Below are 15,596 nucleotides of genomic sequence, written 5' to 3'. Positions count from 1 at the left end.
CTTTGGATCCCACCAATGCCCCATATTTTGTCATGGTATTTCATTTAGTACACTCAGTGTTTTGAACCTGGTTGGGGGTGGGGGTTGGCTAGAGGGATGGGGAAGCCATTTCTGTAGGGTTCCATGCTGCTCTGTCACACTGTTTATAATCAGCCATGTTTCTGCACTTCTTTCCCACTAGACTGTCCATTTAGGGACAGTTTGGGACCAGGTCAGACTTTTCATGGTTTTACATGCACATGTAGCATGAATTAGTAAGTGAATCTAGTTTCATAGAAGAGAGCCCAAGTATGATGACTTTTAAGTTACATAGTTGTCAAGAATGCAATCTGGGGCCAGCGCCATGGTGCACTAGGTTAATCCTTCGCCTGTGGCGCTGGCATCCCATATGGGTGCTGATTCTAGTCCCAGTTGCTCCTCTTCCAGTCCAGCTCTCTGCTGTGTCCTGGGAAGGCAGTGGAGGATGGCTCAAGTGCTTGGGCCCCTGCACCTGCATGGGAGACCAGGAGAAGCACCGGCTCCTGGCTTCGAATTGGCGTAGCTCTGGCCGTTATGGCCATTTGAGGAGTGAACCAATGGAAGGAAGACCTTTCTCTCTGTCTCTCTCTCTCACACACTATCACTCTACCTGTCAAATAAATAAAATATTTTAAAAAAAGAATGCAAACTGTTCTTATTCACTTTAAAGGAGATGTACATCTTTGTGATGCTTTGTGTAGCACAATTCCTTGAAATACAAGAACCACATATTATCTAGAAGATTAACGTAACAAATTTAAAGAAGGAAAGAGTATGTCAATGTGACTCAAGAACTATCCCCTCTCTTGCCTATGTCTTCTGCCACCTTTTTGGGTTTTAGAATTAGTCAACCTAAAGTTGACCTGGGAAGAAATTTGGCCTCTGATTCTGGTTCTCAAGGGACTGTGGGGTGGGGGTAGGGAAGGTTGAAGCCAGAGAGCCAGTGGTTCTGACTGTCACAGCCTCTGGTTACACAGGGAGCGTCCCTGTGCTCTGCTGCCAGGCTGCCTGGGTTTCTTCTCAGTCCTCACTCCTAGTCCTGCAAGTGCAAGGCCAGGTGCCTGAACATCCCTGTTGGGCAAATTTCCATGCACAAGCAGAGCCTTTCAAACATTGAAAAAACCAAGATGCTCTTCCTCCTCTTCCTCCCTCCCTATTTTCCTGCCTCCCTCCTCCCCTCCCTTTTTCCTTCCACCCTCCCTCTCTTCTCTTCCTTCTTTCTTTTTTCTTGCAGTTCTTACTATGTCAAAATATGAATAGCACATATTTTAGAATACTTAAAATTTGTCTTCAAATTAATGACTTTGTCACATGTACGATCATTGTGCTGCATACAAACTAATTACGTGTTTTCCAAAAAACTCTGATTTACTGGTACAATATAGGTAGTGTGGTTGGGAAATTGAGCTGGGGGCCAAAGTTGCAGGATCATGCCATGCCATTTGTGACTGTACTGATCCTTTCCTATAGAGATTACGTCAGCCCTCTGGATTTGAGATCACGGAGGATTATGAAGTCGTTGTAGACACTGAGCATGGCATTTGCTACTCCTGACAGTCTCTCGGAGACTGAGGGGGCTGTAACTTTCCCCTCACCTCAGTAAGTAGGCAGAGTCCCCACAGTGGAGAGGGCCCCTCTTTCAGGACCCTGGATGTGGGGTGCTTGTGAACCCAGGGCTGGAGCAGTGCGCTTGCATTGAAGACTGTTACTGTCCTGAAGAGGTTGGTGAAGGAGCATTTCCACTTCCACTAACAAGAGGAAGGAAACAAAGCTAAGAGCCTTTGCCAAATAATGTCTAAAATAATGCTACCTGCCAGAAGTGTCAGGGCCGCCAGCGTGTCTGCCTCCCCATCCCCTTACCCACTCCCGAACGATCCCACAGAGACCTTCTTTGACACAGCAAGAACATGTGGGACTGACCCTGGCTGCTGGGGAATTGCTTTCGTGTCTCAGAACTCAGCTCTGAGGATGCATACTGTATCTTAGGGGTCCAGGCAGACGAACATGAGACTCCATGAGAGGTCAGCTTGTGTTTATTTCTAAGCCATTTCTTAGGCCTGGCTCTGTCTTAGATCTTCTGTGATTTTGGCAAAGCCATTTGTCTAGAGTAAGTCTCGCTTTCTTATAAAATGAGGAAATTGTAACATAATTAAACTTAAAGCATTGGGGCCTTTTTCACAACAGTTAAACACCCAAAACAGATAAAAGTAGAGTTGTTTCTTTTGAAGGAGGGCCTAGAGCCTTGTCCTTTTGTCCTCTGCTCCCCCAGATGTTCCCATAATGATATACCCAAAAAATCCTACAGATCCAAAGACTATAATTTGATAATTAAGTCCTGGGTATTCAGGGCCCACCCAATAGGATTCAGTGATTCTGATCACGAAGGGCAATGGCGTAGCCACCTGCTTCTCTTACACTCATCCTTTGAGGCCACTGGGCCGGTCACCAGTCTCCTGAGTGCATGGGATGCCCGTGTTACTTCCTGTGTCACTGGACCAGGCATGCAGGATGCAGGCATGACCAACTGCTTCCTGGGAGAACTTCTGCATCCTGTGAGTGTGGGGTCTCTCCCTGCCAACTGCTGAGATGAACCAGCAATCCTTTCAGAGAGCACAGACTTTTATCAATGAGGAGGATTTTGAGGTTTCTTTTTTCCCCCCTCTTCCTTCCAAATAATACTCCCACTGTTCAGACTTAAATACCAAAACCTTATGGTGCACAGAGTCAATGCCAAAAGTCAATCACCAGAGAAACTGCAGAGCTAATAGCTGCCGTTGATCACACTGGGAGGAGAGCAGTTGAGGTTTGCCCTCCTACCAAGGTAGAGAAAGAGTCTGTAGTTTCCTGAAACATTCTTGATTGGCTTGAATGGGAGAAAACCACATATAAACACTTAAGTTCTTAGAGAACCGGTGACCAATTCAGGAAAACCTCACAGAATGAAAAGATTGCCTCGATTGATGCAGCATGTGAAAGCATGGGGAATGCAGTTTTGTAAATGCAGACAGTAAGCAGCTGTCTGCTTGTGAGTATGGCCACGTGGAGGATGACTGCCATCCGCCTGACCAGGCAGCAGAGCAGGCACAGAAGATTTCGAGTCTCCACTCGAAGCTGGGCACCACGCAGGAGCCTTTTGGGTCTTTCTTTGGAAGATTTTGGGCTACCGCGGTTCACCTTATAAAAAGGCTGCTCACGTGGTACAGCTCCCAGAATTCAGGGAGCTTGAGAATAGAAGCAAGACCATTCAAGAGGCATTGCAGGCAAGGAAGCAAAGAATGGGGAAGCAGTGGGACTCCAACAGACCTTGATAGCATTTACATCCAGCATTTTCACGGCTGCTTCTCACGGCTGCTCAGTTAAATTGCCAGAATTATAGGCCTCACTTTACAGTATTAACTTCATAGAAAGCTGAGATGGCTTTTATTATCTCCATTTTACAGAGGAGAAAACAGATGTCAAAAGCTGTTTGAGAACTTGCTCATGACCACAATATTTGTAAGTGGCAGAAATTAATATTTTAATTTAGATTATCTGCCTCTTGCCTGGCACATATTTATTTGCTATCACTGCGATGCTTTTATACAGAGAGGCTGCTGTCCGGTAGTGAGCCTACCTGGAAGTGTCTCATCTTTTTGCCAGAGTGAGAATAGGAAAGGCATGGAATCCATCAGAAGAGACCCTGCAGAGTCAGGACCAGTGTCTGTTTCTCTCCAGATTTGCTGGTGATCATGAGACTGACGGAGCTCAAGTTGAGATATGCTTAATTGTTCTCACTCACCGTTCAGGGAAACACAACAGATTAATAATTATCATTTTGTGAGAGGAGTTGCTCATATTAAACTTTTCACCAAAAAAAATCTTTTTTTAAAAAAAGTGGTCTCAAGAAATAATATTTTTCAGGAAAGTCATTCACATGTCAAAATATTTTATCTGTTTTTATTATCATTTTATCTAAGAAGCTGAACACGTGGTTATCTAAAGGAATGGATCTTGAAGCTGAGGATAAAATTCCTGAGAATCAGCATAATTGCTTAATGGACTTGCAGATTGAAATTATCTTTGCTATTGACCAAGAACTGAGTGGTAATTGGTGTCCAGGGACACACAGGGAACAGTTTCCCTGTTCGTAGTGCCAAAAATGTATTCATTTGTCATTGGTCCCAAATTATGTTCAATCAGCAATTCAAACTCAGGTTGGAAAAACCAAGTGACAGAAAGCTAACTTTCTATAAAGTTAATACTGTAAAGTGAGACCTGTATTTCTGGCAATGTAACTGTTAGCAGCAGTGAGATGAAGCTATGAAAATATTGAATATAAAAGCTGTCAAAGTCTGTCTTAATCCTGCCACTTCCCCATTCTTTGCTTCCTTGCATGGAATGCCACCTCAGCAGCCTTGCTTTTATTCCCAAGCTCCCTGAAGTCTAGGAGGGAGAATATGTGATGAGCCTTTGTGTAAGGTGAGCCACAATAGTCCAGAATACTGCAAACAAGGGCTATCATTATGGAGAAAGCTGAGGGAAGTGGCAGCAGGGTAGGGGTCAGGGTGGACCTGCAATTGGAGTCATACTCAGAGAACACCAAAGTGTGGACAATTCACTTTTACAGGTGAAGTCACTACATGAAGTATCCATCCCTAGGATATGGGGCTGTGTCACAATCTTTTGTGTTGTTATCATAGAGTACCTAAGGCTGGGTCCTTTATAAAGAAAAATAGTTTGTGCAACTCAAAATTTCCACCACCTCTCCATACCATTTCACTGGGGGTCAAGCTTCCATCACATGGACTTTTGGAGGACAAACCACACTGGAACCATAGCAGGTTGCTAACAGAAGTACTGCCTTCCCCTGTAGTTCTGTGTTAAGCAGTTTTTCCTAATGGAGTCAGTTTTTCTCTTTGGTCTCATGGTTACCAATGTTATATGCTTTTAGATGCCTGCTGTGCTGCCCATCTGACTTCAGGTGCCCTTAGAGGAATCTCTGCTGGTTTGGGTTCAGGATGTAGAAGGAGTCTGGGGCATTTACGAATAGGGAGCGTATGTGTAGTTTGTCCACTTTTCCCCCACCTGCTTGTAGGCCAAGGGAAGAGGTCAGCCTAGGAGATCTGTACAAAGCAAATAGCCCCTTTGTCTCTAGTATTGCATGGTGGGCGGACCAGGCAGGGGCATTTGCAAGGTCTCCATGGTAAACATCTTGTCTTTGGCAAAGCTCAGTCAGTGATGAAGATGTGTGGTTTCTGTGGGCACTTGGCACAGAGTCACCATCCGTGAAAAAGGAAATGTAGAACATGTGCTTATCCTTGTACAAAGGTGAAGCCAGAGGTAAAGTGAAGACAAATACAGGTGTCGTAGACTTGAGTTCTAGGCAGCGTAGGTTGCTTGGAAGTGTGTGGGTGGTAGGGTCAAAGAGACCTTAATTTGAATTCTGATTTTTCCACATATTACAGTTCATCTTGCATTCTAAAGCATACCCAGTTTTATTGGCTACCTAGAACACTATGTTAAAAAAAATCAAAAGCCTATAGCAGAGCTCAGGTGTATAGGCCAAAAGAGCCATAATTGATTAATGATATCTGCACTGGATTGAGAGGATGTGTGCCATATATCTGATGACTGTGTTCTCTATTACTTGCACAGTGAGTGAGTGTGGGAGTGTATGTATACAGACATAGCTGAAAGGGAAGTTAGTGTAACCCTATTAAAACATGTTAATAGGATAATATCATGGCTTAAATTTTCACAAACAACAAAACATTATATATTACAGTCTATTTCAAATTTTTAAAAATCTTCTTAGAGTACTATCTATCCCTTAAGTTATTGATTTGCATGTTTGTCTTAATGCATGATGTTTTTGAAAGTTACTTTTACAGTTATCACAGACAACTCCCTGCATTCAAATACTTACCCACTCACAGACAACCACCAATGAAATCCATGGCAGGGGCAATGGTGTTCTGATTTTGGGCAACTAGACTCTTGAACATATGCTTAGTCTAAGATTTTTTTTTTTTTTTAACAAGAAAAGGAGCTCTGTGGCTTTGTTAATGGAATTTGTTTTTGTTTTTGTTAATGTAATATTTGTCATTTTAATTTGCAAACCAGTGTTTTAAAGTAGAGTCTTCAAATCTGTCTAGTAACCCATGGGTTGGTCTCTAAAATGCAGGCGCCTGTCTCTAGTAACTGGAGCAGCCAATCCAATTTAATAAGCCTTGGGATCGCAGTGGTCTCTCTCTGAAGGCAGGCCCTTTGGAAATGTCCTGTAATGTTTCTAACAGCCCATAAGTTAGTATGTTTAATAATGCCCTTGTCTTTCTCCTTTCAGAAACAGAGCTGTCCGTCACTGCTGAGTTAGTGCCTACCTCATCATGGAACATTTCAAGTGAACTCGACAAAGGTATACACAGTGGGGGACACACAGGGCAGGTGGGCAGGGAGGTGAGGAACTCCGTTTTTAATCCTGGCATGGCCTTCTTTGCGATTGCTGGTTTTCAGACCACTACAGGGAGGTGGTGGCCAAAATAAATTCCTAGCTTACTTTGCTTAACGTTTAATTACTTGGAATTCTATTATTTCTAGAGAGTTTTTTCCCCCCCTTTCCTTTCCCTTCTTCCTCTAAAATGTTCCACATGGTAAAAATGTTTCAAGATGTGGAATAGGGTGGTTTCTGACCTTCTTGACACTGCCTCTAGTGGATCTTATTTAGGGGATTTGATTCAGCCTGAGCCAGGATTGATCAGAGCTGTTTGCTGGGTGACCTTTTACAATGAGTATTTGATGTGTTTGCAGGGTTCAGGACCGAGTATTTGGAATGTTTGTAATTGCCTGTGTGTGCAGATGGCAGCTTCCTGTGTGCACGTGGGGAGCAGGTTCCTGCTTCGAGGTTATTGTTTCCTATTAATTAGGCCCCGCTGTATGCTAAGCATCGGCTACTCTGCAGAGATCCTGTATCTTGGAGTGGTCAATCAGATCGCACTCACAGTCCCTGCAATCTGGCTCAATCTGCCTTTCCAGTCTTATTTTTCTGTAGTCTCCTGTAGTCCTCGCTATGCCTTTTATGTATCTCTAGCCACATTTCTATTTCTTCTGATACCCGGGGTCTTCAGAAAGTTTGTGGAAAATGTCTATTATGAAAAGAACTTTGCGTGGATTTCAAATTTTTGGACACCGAAATAAACTTGTTTTTTAACTCAGTTTTGCGCGAAGCTTTCAAGGTATCCACATGCTTCTCTGTCCCCGACCCTTGTTGGCATTCTTCTCACCTGGCATGGCCCTTCCTTTTGTGCCAGCACCTATTCTTTCTCTTCTGGGAGGCTGTAAGTGACTGCCCCTTTCAGACTGGGCATAAATTCCCTATTATCCACGGGCTTGTCCAATCCCTCAGCAGAAAGTGGCCTTTTCCTCGTTGGAGCTCCCATATTGCTTTTCTCTGTTCTCCCCTCAGCATTTTCTATATTACACCATGGTGATTCATGTATCCGTCTATCTCACTTTCATTCTTGAGCCTGGAAGTTCCTTGCAGGTAGGATTTCTATGTTGCTTTTTGTTTTCTTCATCACTCTAATGCAGACTTTTGTTCATAGGACATCCTCAATAAATATGTGTGAAATTATGTCATACTTTGTCTAGTGAGGGGCCTCTCTTACACGTGTGTGCAAATATGACCAACACATTTACAGAGTTTCTACTTCAGTTCAGACTTGATTCTTGGATCTGGGATTATTATAGTGGTGAAAGGAACTGAAAAGTTATTGTCAAAAATTGCCTTTTATGATCAGCTCTCTTTTGTCTGCTAATATATTCCCTGGAAATTGTACTTGCCCTCTGATGAGACATGTTATTTTGCTACTTATACATTAGTAGGCATGTTAGGGTGGCAGGAAGAAATGAGATGCCTTTTCATCTTAAATCAAAGGATATATTTAGGATTTTTCTTTTTTAATTACATATTGGAAAAATTGTAGCTGTACATATTTATGGAGTACAAAGTATGTTAAAATTTTTTAATGCAATGTGGAATGACCAAGGCAAGCCAGCCAACCCATCCATCAAACATGTGACATCCCCCGTGATGAGAACATTCAAGATCTCTCTGCAAAATTGACGTATACAATATTCAGCTATTAGCTGTATTCACCATGCTGTGCAAAAGAACTTTTTTAAAAAAACCTATTCCTTCTCTATACCTCACACATGATCATTTTTTCCAATTTGCCAAATTTCACCTGGGCATTATTTTTCTAATTAAGAATTAAAGTACGGGGCCAGTGCCATGGTGCAGTAGGTTAATCCTCTGCCTGGTGTGGAATTAAGTACATAATGAGGACTTGACAGTGGCAATCCTAAAATGTCTCAGTAACCCAGTGGGTTAAAAAAAAAAGTGGGCTGGCATTGTGGCATAATGGGTAAAGCTGGTGCCTTCAACACTGGCATCCCATATGGGTACCATTTCTGACCTAATTTGCTGATTAATTTCCCTGCTAATTCATCTGGGAAAGCAGCAGAAGATGGTCCAAGACTGGGGTCCCTGCATCCATGTGGGAGACCTGGAAGAAGTTTCTGGTTTCTGGTTTGGACCTGCCAGTCTCTGGCCGATGCAGCCATTGGGAAGTGAACCAGCGGATGGAAGATCTCTCTCCCTCTTCCTCCCTCCCTCCCTTTTCTTCTCCCTCCCTCCCTCCCCCTCTCCCCCTGTCTCTCTCTCTCCCCCTCCCTCCCTGTCCCTCTCCCTCTCTCTCTCTGCCTTTTCTCTCTCTCTAAATTCTGCCTTTCGGATAAATAAATAAATCTTTTTTTTAAAGAAAGAAAAGTAAAAATAAGTATGACAAACTTTTGGTGATGCTGGAGTTTACTTTCAATTATTATGCATGCAAGAGAGGTGAGAAAGCCACCATTAGCAAGAGTCAGCAGACGTAACACAGGCAGGGGTTTATAAATTAGGAACTGAAGACAGCAGACCAATTTGAGAGAATATACATATTTAAAATGTTTCGGCCGGCGCCGTGGCTCACTAGGCTAATCCTCCACCTAGGGGCACCGGCACACCGGGTTCTAGTCCCGGTTGGGGCGCCGGATTCTGTCCCGGTTGCCCCTCTTCCAGGCCAGCTCTCTGCTGTGGCCTGGGAAGGCAGTGGAGGATGGCCCAAGTGCTTGGGCCCTGCACCCCATGGGAGACCAGGAGAAGCACCTGGCTCTTGCCTTCGAATCAGTGCAGAGCGCCAGCCGTGGCGGCCATTGGAGGGTGAACCAACGGCAAAAGGAAGACCTTTCTCTCTGTCTCTCTCTCTCACTGTCCACTCTGCCTGTCAAAAAAAAAAAAAAAAAAAAAAAAAGTTTCAGGGTGAAAGAGAAAATGTAACCTATAGGACAAATATAGAATAATATGGCCAAAAATGTAGCCAGATTCCAGAGGAACTGAATAGAAATTCTAGGGTTGAAAAATAAAGTTAGGAAAAGTAAAAATTCATCAAATGGATTAAACAGTTGATGCAGTCAGCTGAAAAGAGACATAATGAACTGGAAGATAGATTTGAGAAAATTCAGTGGATTAGAGATCGGACTTGATCCGAGGAATCTGACTGGTTTTGAATTCTGAATCTACTACCTATTAACTGTGTGACTTTTGGAGGATCACTCAACCTGCTGTGCTTTGATCTTCTCATTTGAAAAATGTGATAATAATAGTACCTACCTCATAGGGTTGTTGAGAAAATTCATCTAACTAGCTAATCTGATAAAGTAATTGGAGAGTAAGAAGTGACAGCTGGCTTTGGCTAATATAGTCCTTCTTTTGGACTTGATAGTTAACAAATCTTGGGCACTTTGGCAATCTGGTATGGCAGGTTTATTTTAGGGTTGGGGGCAGAGAAGTCAAATCCTGTTAAGTCATCCCATGCTACCAGCTGCCCACTCTGGCCTTCCACACCTGAGTACTCACCCGTGCAAGGGCCACTTATCAAACAAGATTCTGTATGGTCTTACTCCTACTGACTCTTCGTACCTAGTCGTGGTTAGAGACCTACTCCTGGGGCTTGATACTCCATTTCAGTCCCAGTCCTTATACTATTTGATCTCTGCCTCCAATTCCTTGAATGTGTCATTCTCTCTTTCTTCTCTATTGCATGGTTCATGCAGTTTCCTCAGACTGGGCATCCTTATTGCTGATCTTCATTTGTCTAGTCCCTCTTCACTTAAATGTCACCTTAACATCTCCTCACCACCCCTCTCTTTCCCTACAGTGGCCCTAATGGACATACTGCTAAATAAGACAGGCAGTATTCCTGCAATGGTAAACCTTCTAGAGGGAGAGATAGTCAGAAATGGGCAAATCCTTCCATAACCCCATTGTCCATGCCATCAACAGTTCCCCAGATATTACGCATATTATGCATAATATGCATATTACGCATGTCGATCTTGATCAGAACTGTTACTATGTGATATTGACTATCTGTTTGGTGCCAGCTTCTCTTAAGTCAAGATCTCTCTTATCTATCACTGTGCCTTTATTGCCTAACACAATCCCTTCCTGGCATATGGAAGGAAATATGTTTTTTTTTTAAAGATTTATTTATTTATTTGAAAGTCAGTTACACAGAGAGAGGAAAGGCAGAGAGAGAGAAGTCTTCCATCCGCTGGTTCACTCCCCAGTTGGCCACAATGGCCAGAGCTGTGCCGATCCAGAGCCAGGAGCCAGGAGCTTCCTCCGGTCTCCCACGTGGGTGCAGGGGCCCAAGGACTTGGGCCATCTTCCACTGCTTTCCTAGGCCATAGCCGAGAGCTGGATTGGAAGAGGAGCAGCTGGGTCTCAAACCAGGGCCCACATGGGATGCCGGTGCTTCCGGCCAGCATGTTAACCTGTTGCACTACAGCACCGGCCCCAGAAATATGCTTCTAAGTTGTTTTTCTTCAAATCTCAGCTGTGTCAATTCATAAATGCTGTGTGTGCCAGTTAACTATGTTGTATGCATTGTTTGAACTCATACCCTGCAGTGTGGTAGAACAGATCAATAACTGAAGCTCATAGCGAGAGTGAAAGGACTTGACTGAGCATCACAGGGTGAGTGGCAGTGCCAGGATTCCCACCAAGGCCTCCAGGTCAAGTCCAAGGATCCAGGGCCAACCTGCCAGCTGAGTGCACTATCTCCCTTGCATTCATATCCTTCCTATTATTGGGCAGGTTTTGCACATGGAGGAGTAGCAGCAAAGTAAAATCCATTAATTGGCATGCTGTTCCATTTACCCACCCGACTTTGGCTTCCCAGCCTCACTCAGCCCCCAGTTTTCTGTTAAAGGAGGCCAGTCAGTGGCATTAAATAGCTACCTGTTTATCCTTTCCAGCAGGAAATGAATTTTAAAAGAGACAAGGCCACCTGGGAAGAGCCCTTGAAAGCTACTATTGATGGGTCCTGGGGGTAATTTCTGAAACAAATGCTTCAGAGGCCTGTACTGCCTAAAATAAATTGATCTACAGGGGCTCAACCTCAGCTTCCCCAGGGGGTGTTAGGGTGGGTATGGTGAGGGCCTCTTTCCCCCTCTTCCAGATTCAGGCACAAGAGATCTCAGAGGCTCTCTATAGAAAGCCAAATGTTTCTTTTGGAGAAAGGACTGGAAATTGCACCCGTGGGTAGCAGAAAGGGAGGAGCCTACTGCTTAAAAAAACTTCTGAGGCCTGCTTCCAAGTGCACCAAGTTCTCTGTGCCTGCAGACTCGCTGTGCGGGTCTTTTGGTCCTGGCTGGCTTTTCTAAACGGAGAACTGCCTGTCTTGACCTGACTGCAGCCTCACACACAGTAGGCAAGAGCACAGCTTGCTTCTTACGAGCACTGGCTGCAGAGTGACCTGAATCAGAGCTCTGAGCGGGCCTGCCTGTCACCACGGGCTGATCTCTGACAAGTATGTCTGTGGGGCACACATCCACGTTGTGATAGCTCTTTGGAGGGTCGCACAAAAGAGATATGTCCTTATCCCAGCCCAGGGCCCACTCCCTCCCTCAGAGCGTCACCACCAGGGACTGAGATCAGTTCTCTAGTTCAGGGCTGCTTGCTTCCTCTCGTCCGTCATCGCTGTTGTTTGATGTGTGCTTGGCACACAGTCCGCTGCAATGGTATTGACTACCTGTAGTTGGAAGCTTGATTCTCAGTTAGTCTGAATGGTGTAGCCAAGTCATTTTGTTGTGCTCCTAATTGTATATATTTGGAGCAGTGGCAGAGGGGAGGATAGCAAGGTAGGAATGGACTAGATCGGGCCCCTTGCTGCTTGGCAAGCTGACAAATAAACCTCCAGAGACTGGGGTCACTAAGACCTTATCTTGTCTTGTGTCCATCTTTAAAAGTGGTAGCTGGTTGCAAGAATCCCTTGTGGAATTCATGAGGTGGCCATGTGACATTTAAGGCTGCCCAAGTTGAACAGGTTTGGACCCTAAGCAAGTCTAATATTGATAGCTTCGTTTTCTTTAAAGGATGTCACCTTACCATCATCAACTACCAAAGCACTTGGCACCTCTGTGACCTTGTATGGAAAATGAGACAAGCGCTATTGACCTCAAAGGGTTGTAGTAAGGATTAAATAAAGGAGAAACCCTATCAGTCTGCAGCATAGACAGGTGCACACTATTGGCAGTCCTCTTGTCCTCAGTTCTCTTTCTAGATCCATAAAGGAGGGCAACATGATCTGAGGAGACAGCACTTGAAGAAGAATCCGTGCTGTAGTCCCAACTCTGCTCCCCTGCTGGCACAGTGGCCAATCTGTTAAACTCTGGGCCTCAGGGTCTTCATTTTTTTTTTTTTTGACAGAGTTTACAGACAGTGAGAGAGAGAGACAGAGAGAAAGGTCTTCCTTCCGTTATTTCACTCCTCAAATGGCCGCAACGGCTGGAGCTACACCGATCCAAAGCCAGGAGTCTCTTCCTGGTCTCCCATGCGGGTGCAGGAGCCCAAGGACTTGGGTCATCCTCCACTGCTATCCCGGGCCACAGCAGAGAGCTGGACTGGAAGAGAAGCGACCGGGATTAGAATCTGGCGCCCATATGGAATGCCGGTGCCGCAGGCAGAGGATTAACCTAGTGAGCCACGGCACCAGCTTTGGGTCTTCATCTGTAAAGAGGCAGGCATCAATCCTTATTCTGGCTGCCTCACCCAATGAGGCTCTAATGTTGCATGGATGACCACGGTAACCACTAGCTCTCTCTGGCTATTGACCACATGGAATGTGGTCAGTCCGAAATGAAATATAGTGTAAATGTACAATATACCCTGAAGGCTGGACATTTGGTATAGTGGTTAAGATGTTGCTGGGACACTGACATCCCATATCAGAGTGCCTGGGTTCAAACATCAGTTCCACCTCCAATTCCAGCGCCCTCTGGGAGGCAACAGGTGATAGCTCAAGTACTTGGGTTTCTCTGCCATCCATGCAGGAGGCCCCAGCTCCCACTTCCACCTGATCTAGCCCAAGCTGTTGAGGCTATCTGGGGAGTAGATGAATGGAGTCTCTCTTTCTCTCTCTGCTTCTCAAAAAAAAAAAAAAAAAAAAAAACTGTTTCAAGGCCTTAATGAAAAAAGAATTTCATGTGATTAATTTTTACACTGATTACATGTTGAAATGACAATATTTTTACCATATATTGAGTTAATTAAGAGATACATTAGTAAAATATTTGCCAGCCCCTTTCTAATGTGGCCACAAGACAATTACAAACCCCACATGTGGCTTACATTTGTGGCTCACCCCGTACTTCTATTGGAAAGTGCTATGCCTGTGAAGCAATAGCTGGGGCCTTTGGTTTGCTCTCCTCCCCGGAGTTTCCTCCTTGCCATGTGAGGAGATGGTCTCTTGTCTTTCTAGCTTCGACATTCTAAGAGCTGCCTTGTATAAAAGACATTTTTCTAAAAACAGATTATATATGTTTGTGGGTATATATAAAGCTTTAAAGTATGTGAAGTATTTTATGTGTAGCAGCTTATAATTACTGATTATTATCTGACCATTAATTTTCAGAGAATGGCATTAACTGGAGTAATTTCTCTTCTGTGAGGAAGAATTTTGTGGGTTAAAGCCAAAAGCCCAAAGGGATTATCATTTGAAAATGTTTTATTTGGAGGACAGCAAGGGAACCACAGGACATATCAGGGAATCCAGCTTTGGGGTAATAGCTGAGTACGTTCCTATAAGGTCTTGATGGCCCGGCTGTGGCCTTTATCTCTTGGACTGCACCTTGCATTGTGTCCTGGGCTGGGTATATGCAGCCATACCAGCTAGCTGCCTTTGGGTTCTTCCAGCAAGCCGAGTTTTTCCCAGACCAAGGGCAGTTTGCAGATGCTCTTCCCTCGGCCTGGAATCCTCTTTCCATGCTCTTTGCCTTCCTCAGGTCCTGATGTCATTGCATCTCTTCAGAGAAACTTTCTCTGAAGTCCAATGTTAAGCACAACTGTCAGTTGTTTCTTCCTTTATAGTAGGAATGGGGATCCTTTATTCTGCCGTGGGCCTTTTGGATATTTATAACACTGTTTGTGGGCCATATAAAATTATCAACTTAAAAATTAGCCTGCTATAGATTTATTGCATTTTGAGTCCTGTCTGCAGTTGCCTTGGCAGGGCCTTGTAGAGCATGAGGGCTGGATGTTCCCCCACCCCTGTGTTATAGCAATATTTACATTTTTCCAAGTCGAGGCCTAGAAGCAGTGAGAAGAACACCTTCTTGCTAGGAAAGCAGGGGACGGGGTGTAACTGGGGCATGTCTTGCCAGCTCTGCTATGTCTGCTTTATTCGTCGCTGACAACTGGCTCTTGTTCCCTTGGCCTGGAATGCAGCCTGGAAGCCTATGACAGGGAACTCAGTCCCCTCCAACCTGGCAGCTCTCTCTCGAGCCCTTCTTAATCCTCTGTACTTGACAAGTCTCTTCACTCTAGGGAAAGGACCCACTAAGACAAGGCTACGGAATCTGTCAGAACACAGAGAGAAAATGATAGCAGTAGTAAGTGAGGAAGTAGGATAGGGCAGGGCTTGCGATAAGCCTCCTGTTTCTTGAATAGCTTGTTCACCATCGAGATTATGAATGATGGATCCAGAGCATATGTATAAAATGCTTTGAAGAACATTTGTGTACAGATATGGAGAAATGTTAAGTGTAGCTGGCTAATGCCAATGGCAACTCTAACAGTCCTAATTAACTTGAAGTGGAAAATGCAATGATTTGGGGGGAGTGGTATCATTTCGTTTGAGAGCAAGATGACTGTAAAAATGGTAATAATAGCACCTAAGTATAGGGTTAGTATCTGGGCTGTTTTATTATCCTCTATTAATAGGTAGAAGTGAATTAATAGGAAAGCCCCTACTCCAACTCCATGGTCCCCTTGATTCTTCAAAGCCTGCTCACTGGAGAGAGCTTGCTGCCAGGCACCCTGGCTAGAACAGAGATGGTCTGCCTCTATACTTGGTGGCTGTTCCAGCTGGTCGTCCCAGTTCCAGCTCTTGGCACTCAATGCCTCATATCATTCCTCACCTCCCCTACCTGCTGTTAGTGGGACATTCAACTTACAGGCGTGAGACCCTTAGGGTGTTCTGCAAATGGCCAACTTGGCT

The 15,596-nt window shown here is 44.5% G+C and overlaps 1 protein-coding gene across 3 annotated transcripts in view; it reads left to right on the top strand.

Annotated features, from left to right (window-relative positions):
* The window catches only part of ROR1 (ROR family WNT receptor 1), a 420,372-nt gene that overhangs the window by 228,759 nt on the left and 176,017 nt on the right, over window positions 1-15,596 (top strand). For all 3 annotated transcript variants that reach the window (XM_008265125.5, XM_089300521.1, XM_089300522.1), the window contains exon 2: window positions 6,341-6,412. In XM_008265125.5, coding sequence (XP_008263347.3) covers window positions 6,341-6,412 — 72 coding nt within the window. The remainder of the gene's footprint in view (window positions 1-6,340; window positions 6,413-15,596) is intronic.

This window comes from Oryctolagus cuniculus, chromosome 7 (genome assembly GCF_051225735.1).
Source record: "Oryctolagus cuniculus isolate XC-2025 breed Fujian yellow rabbit chromosome 7, ASM5122573v1, whole genome shotgun sequence".
NCBI classification, from domain to species: Eukaryota; Metazoa; Chordata; class Mammalia; order Lagomorpha; family Leporidae; genus Oryctolagus; species Oryctolagus cuniculus.
Note: the sequence above shows the minus strand (reverse complement) of the source record. Positions and strands in the feature narration are given on the sequence as shown.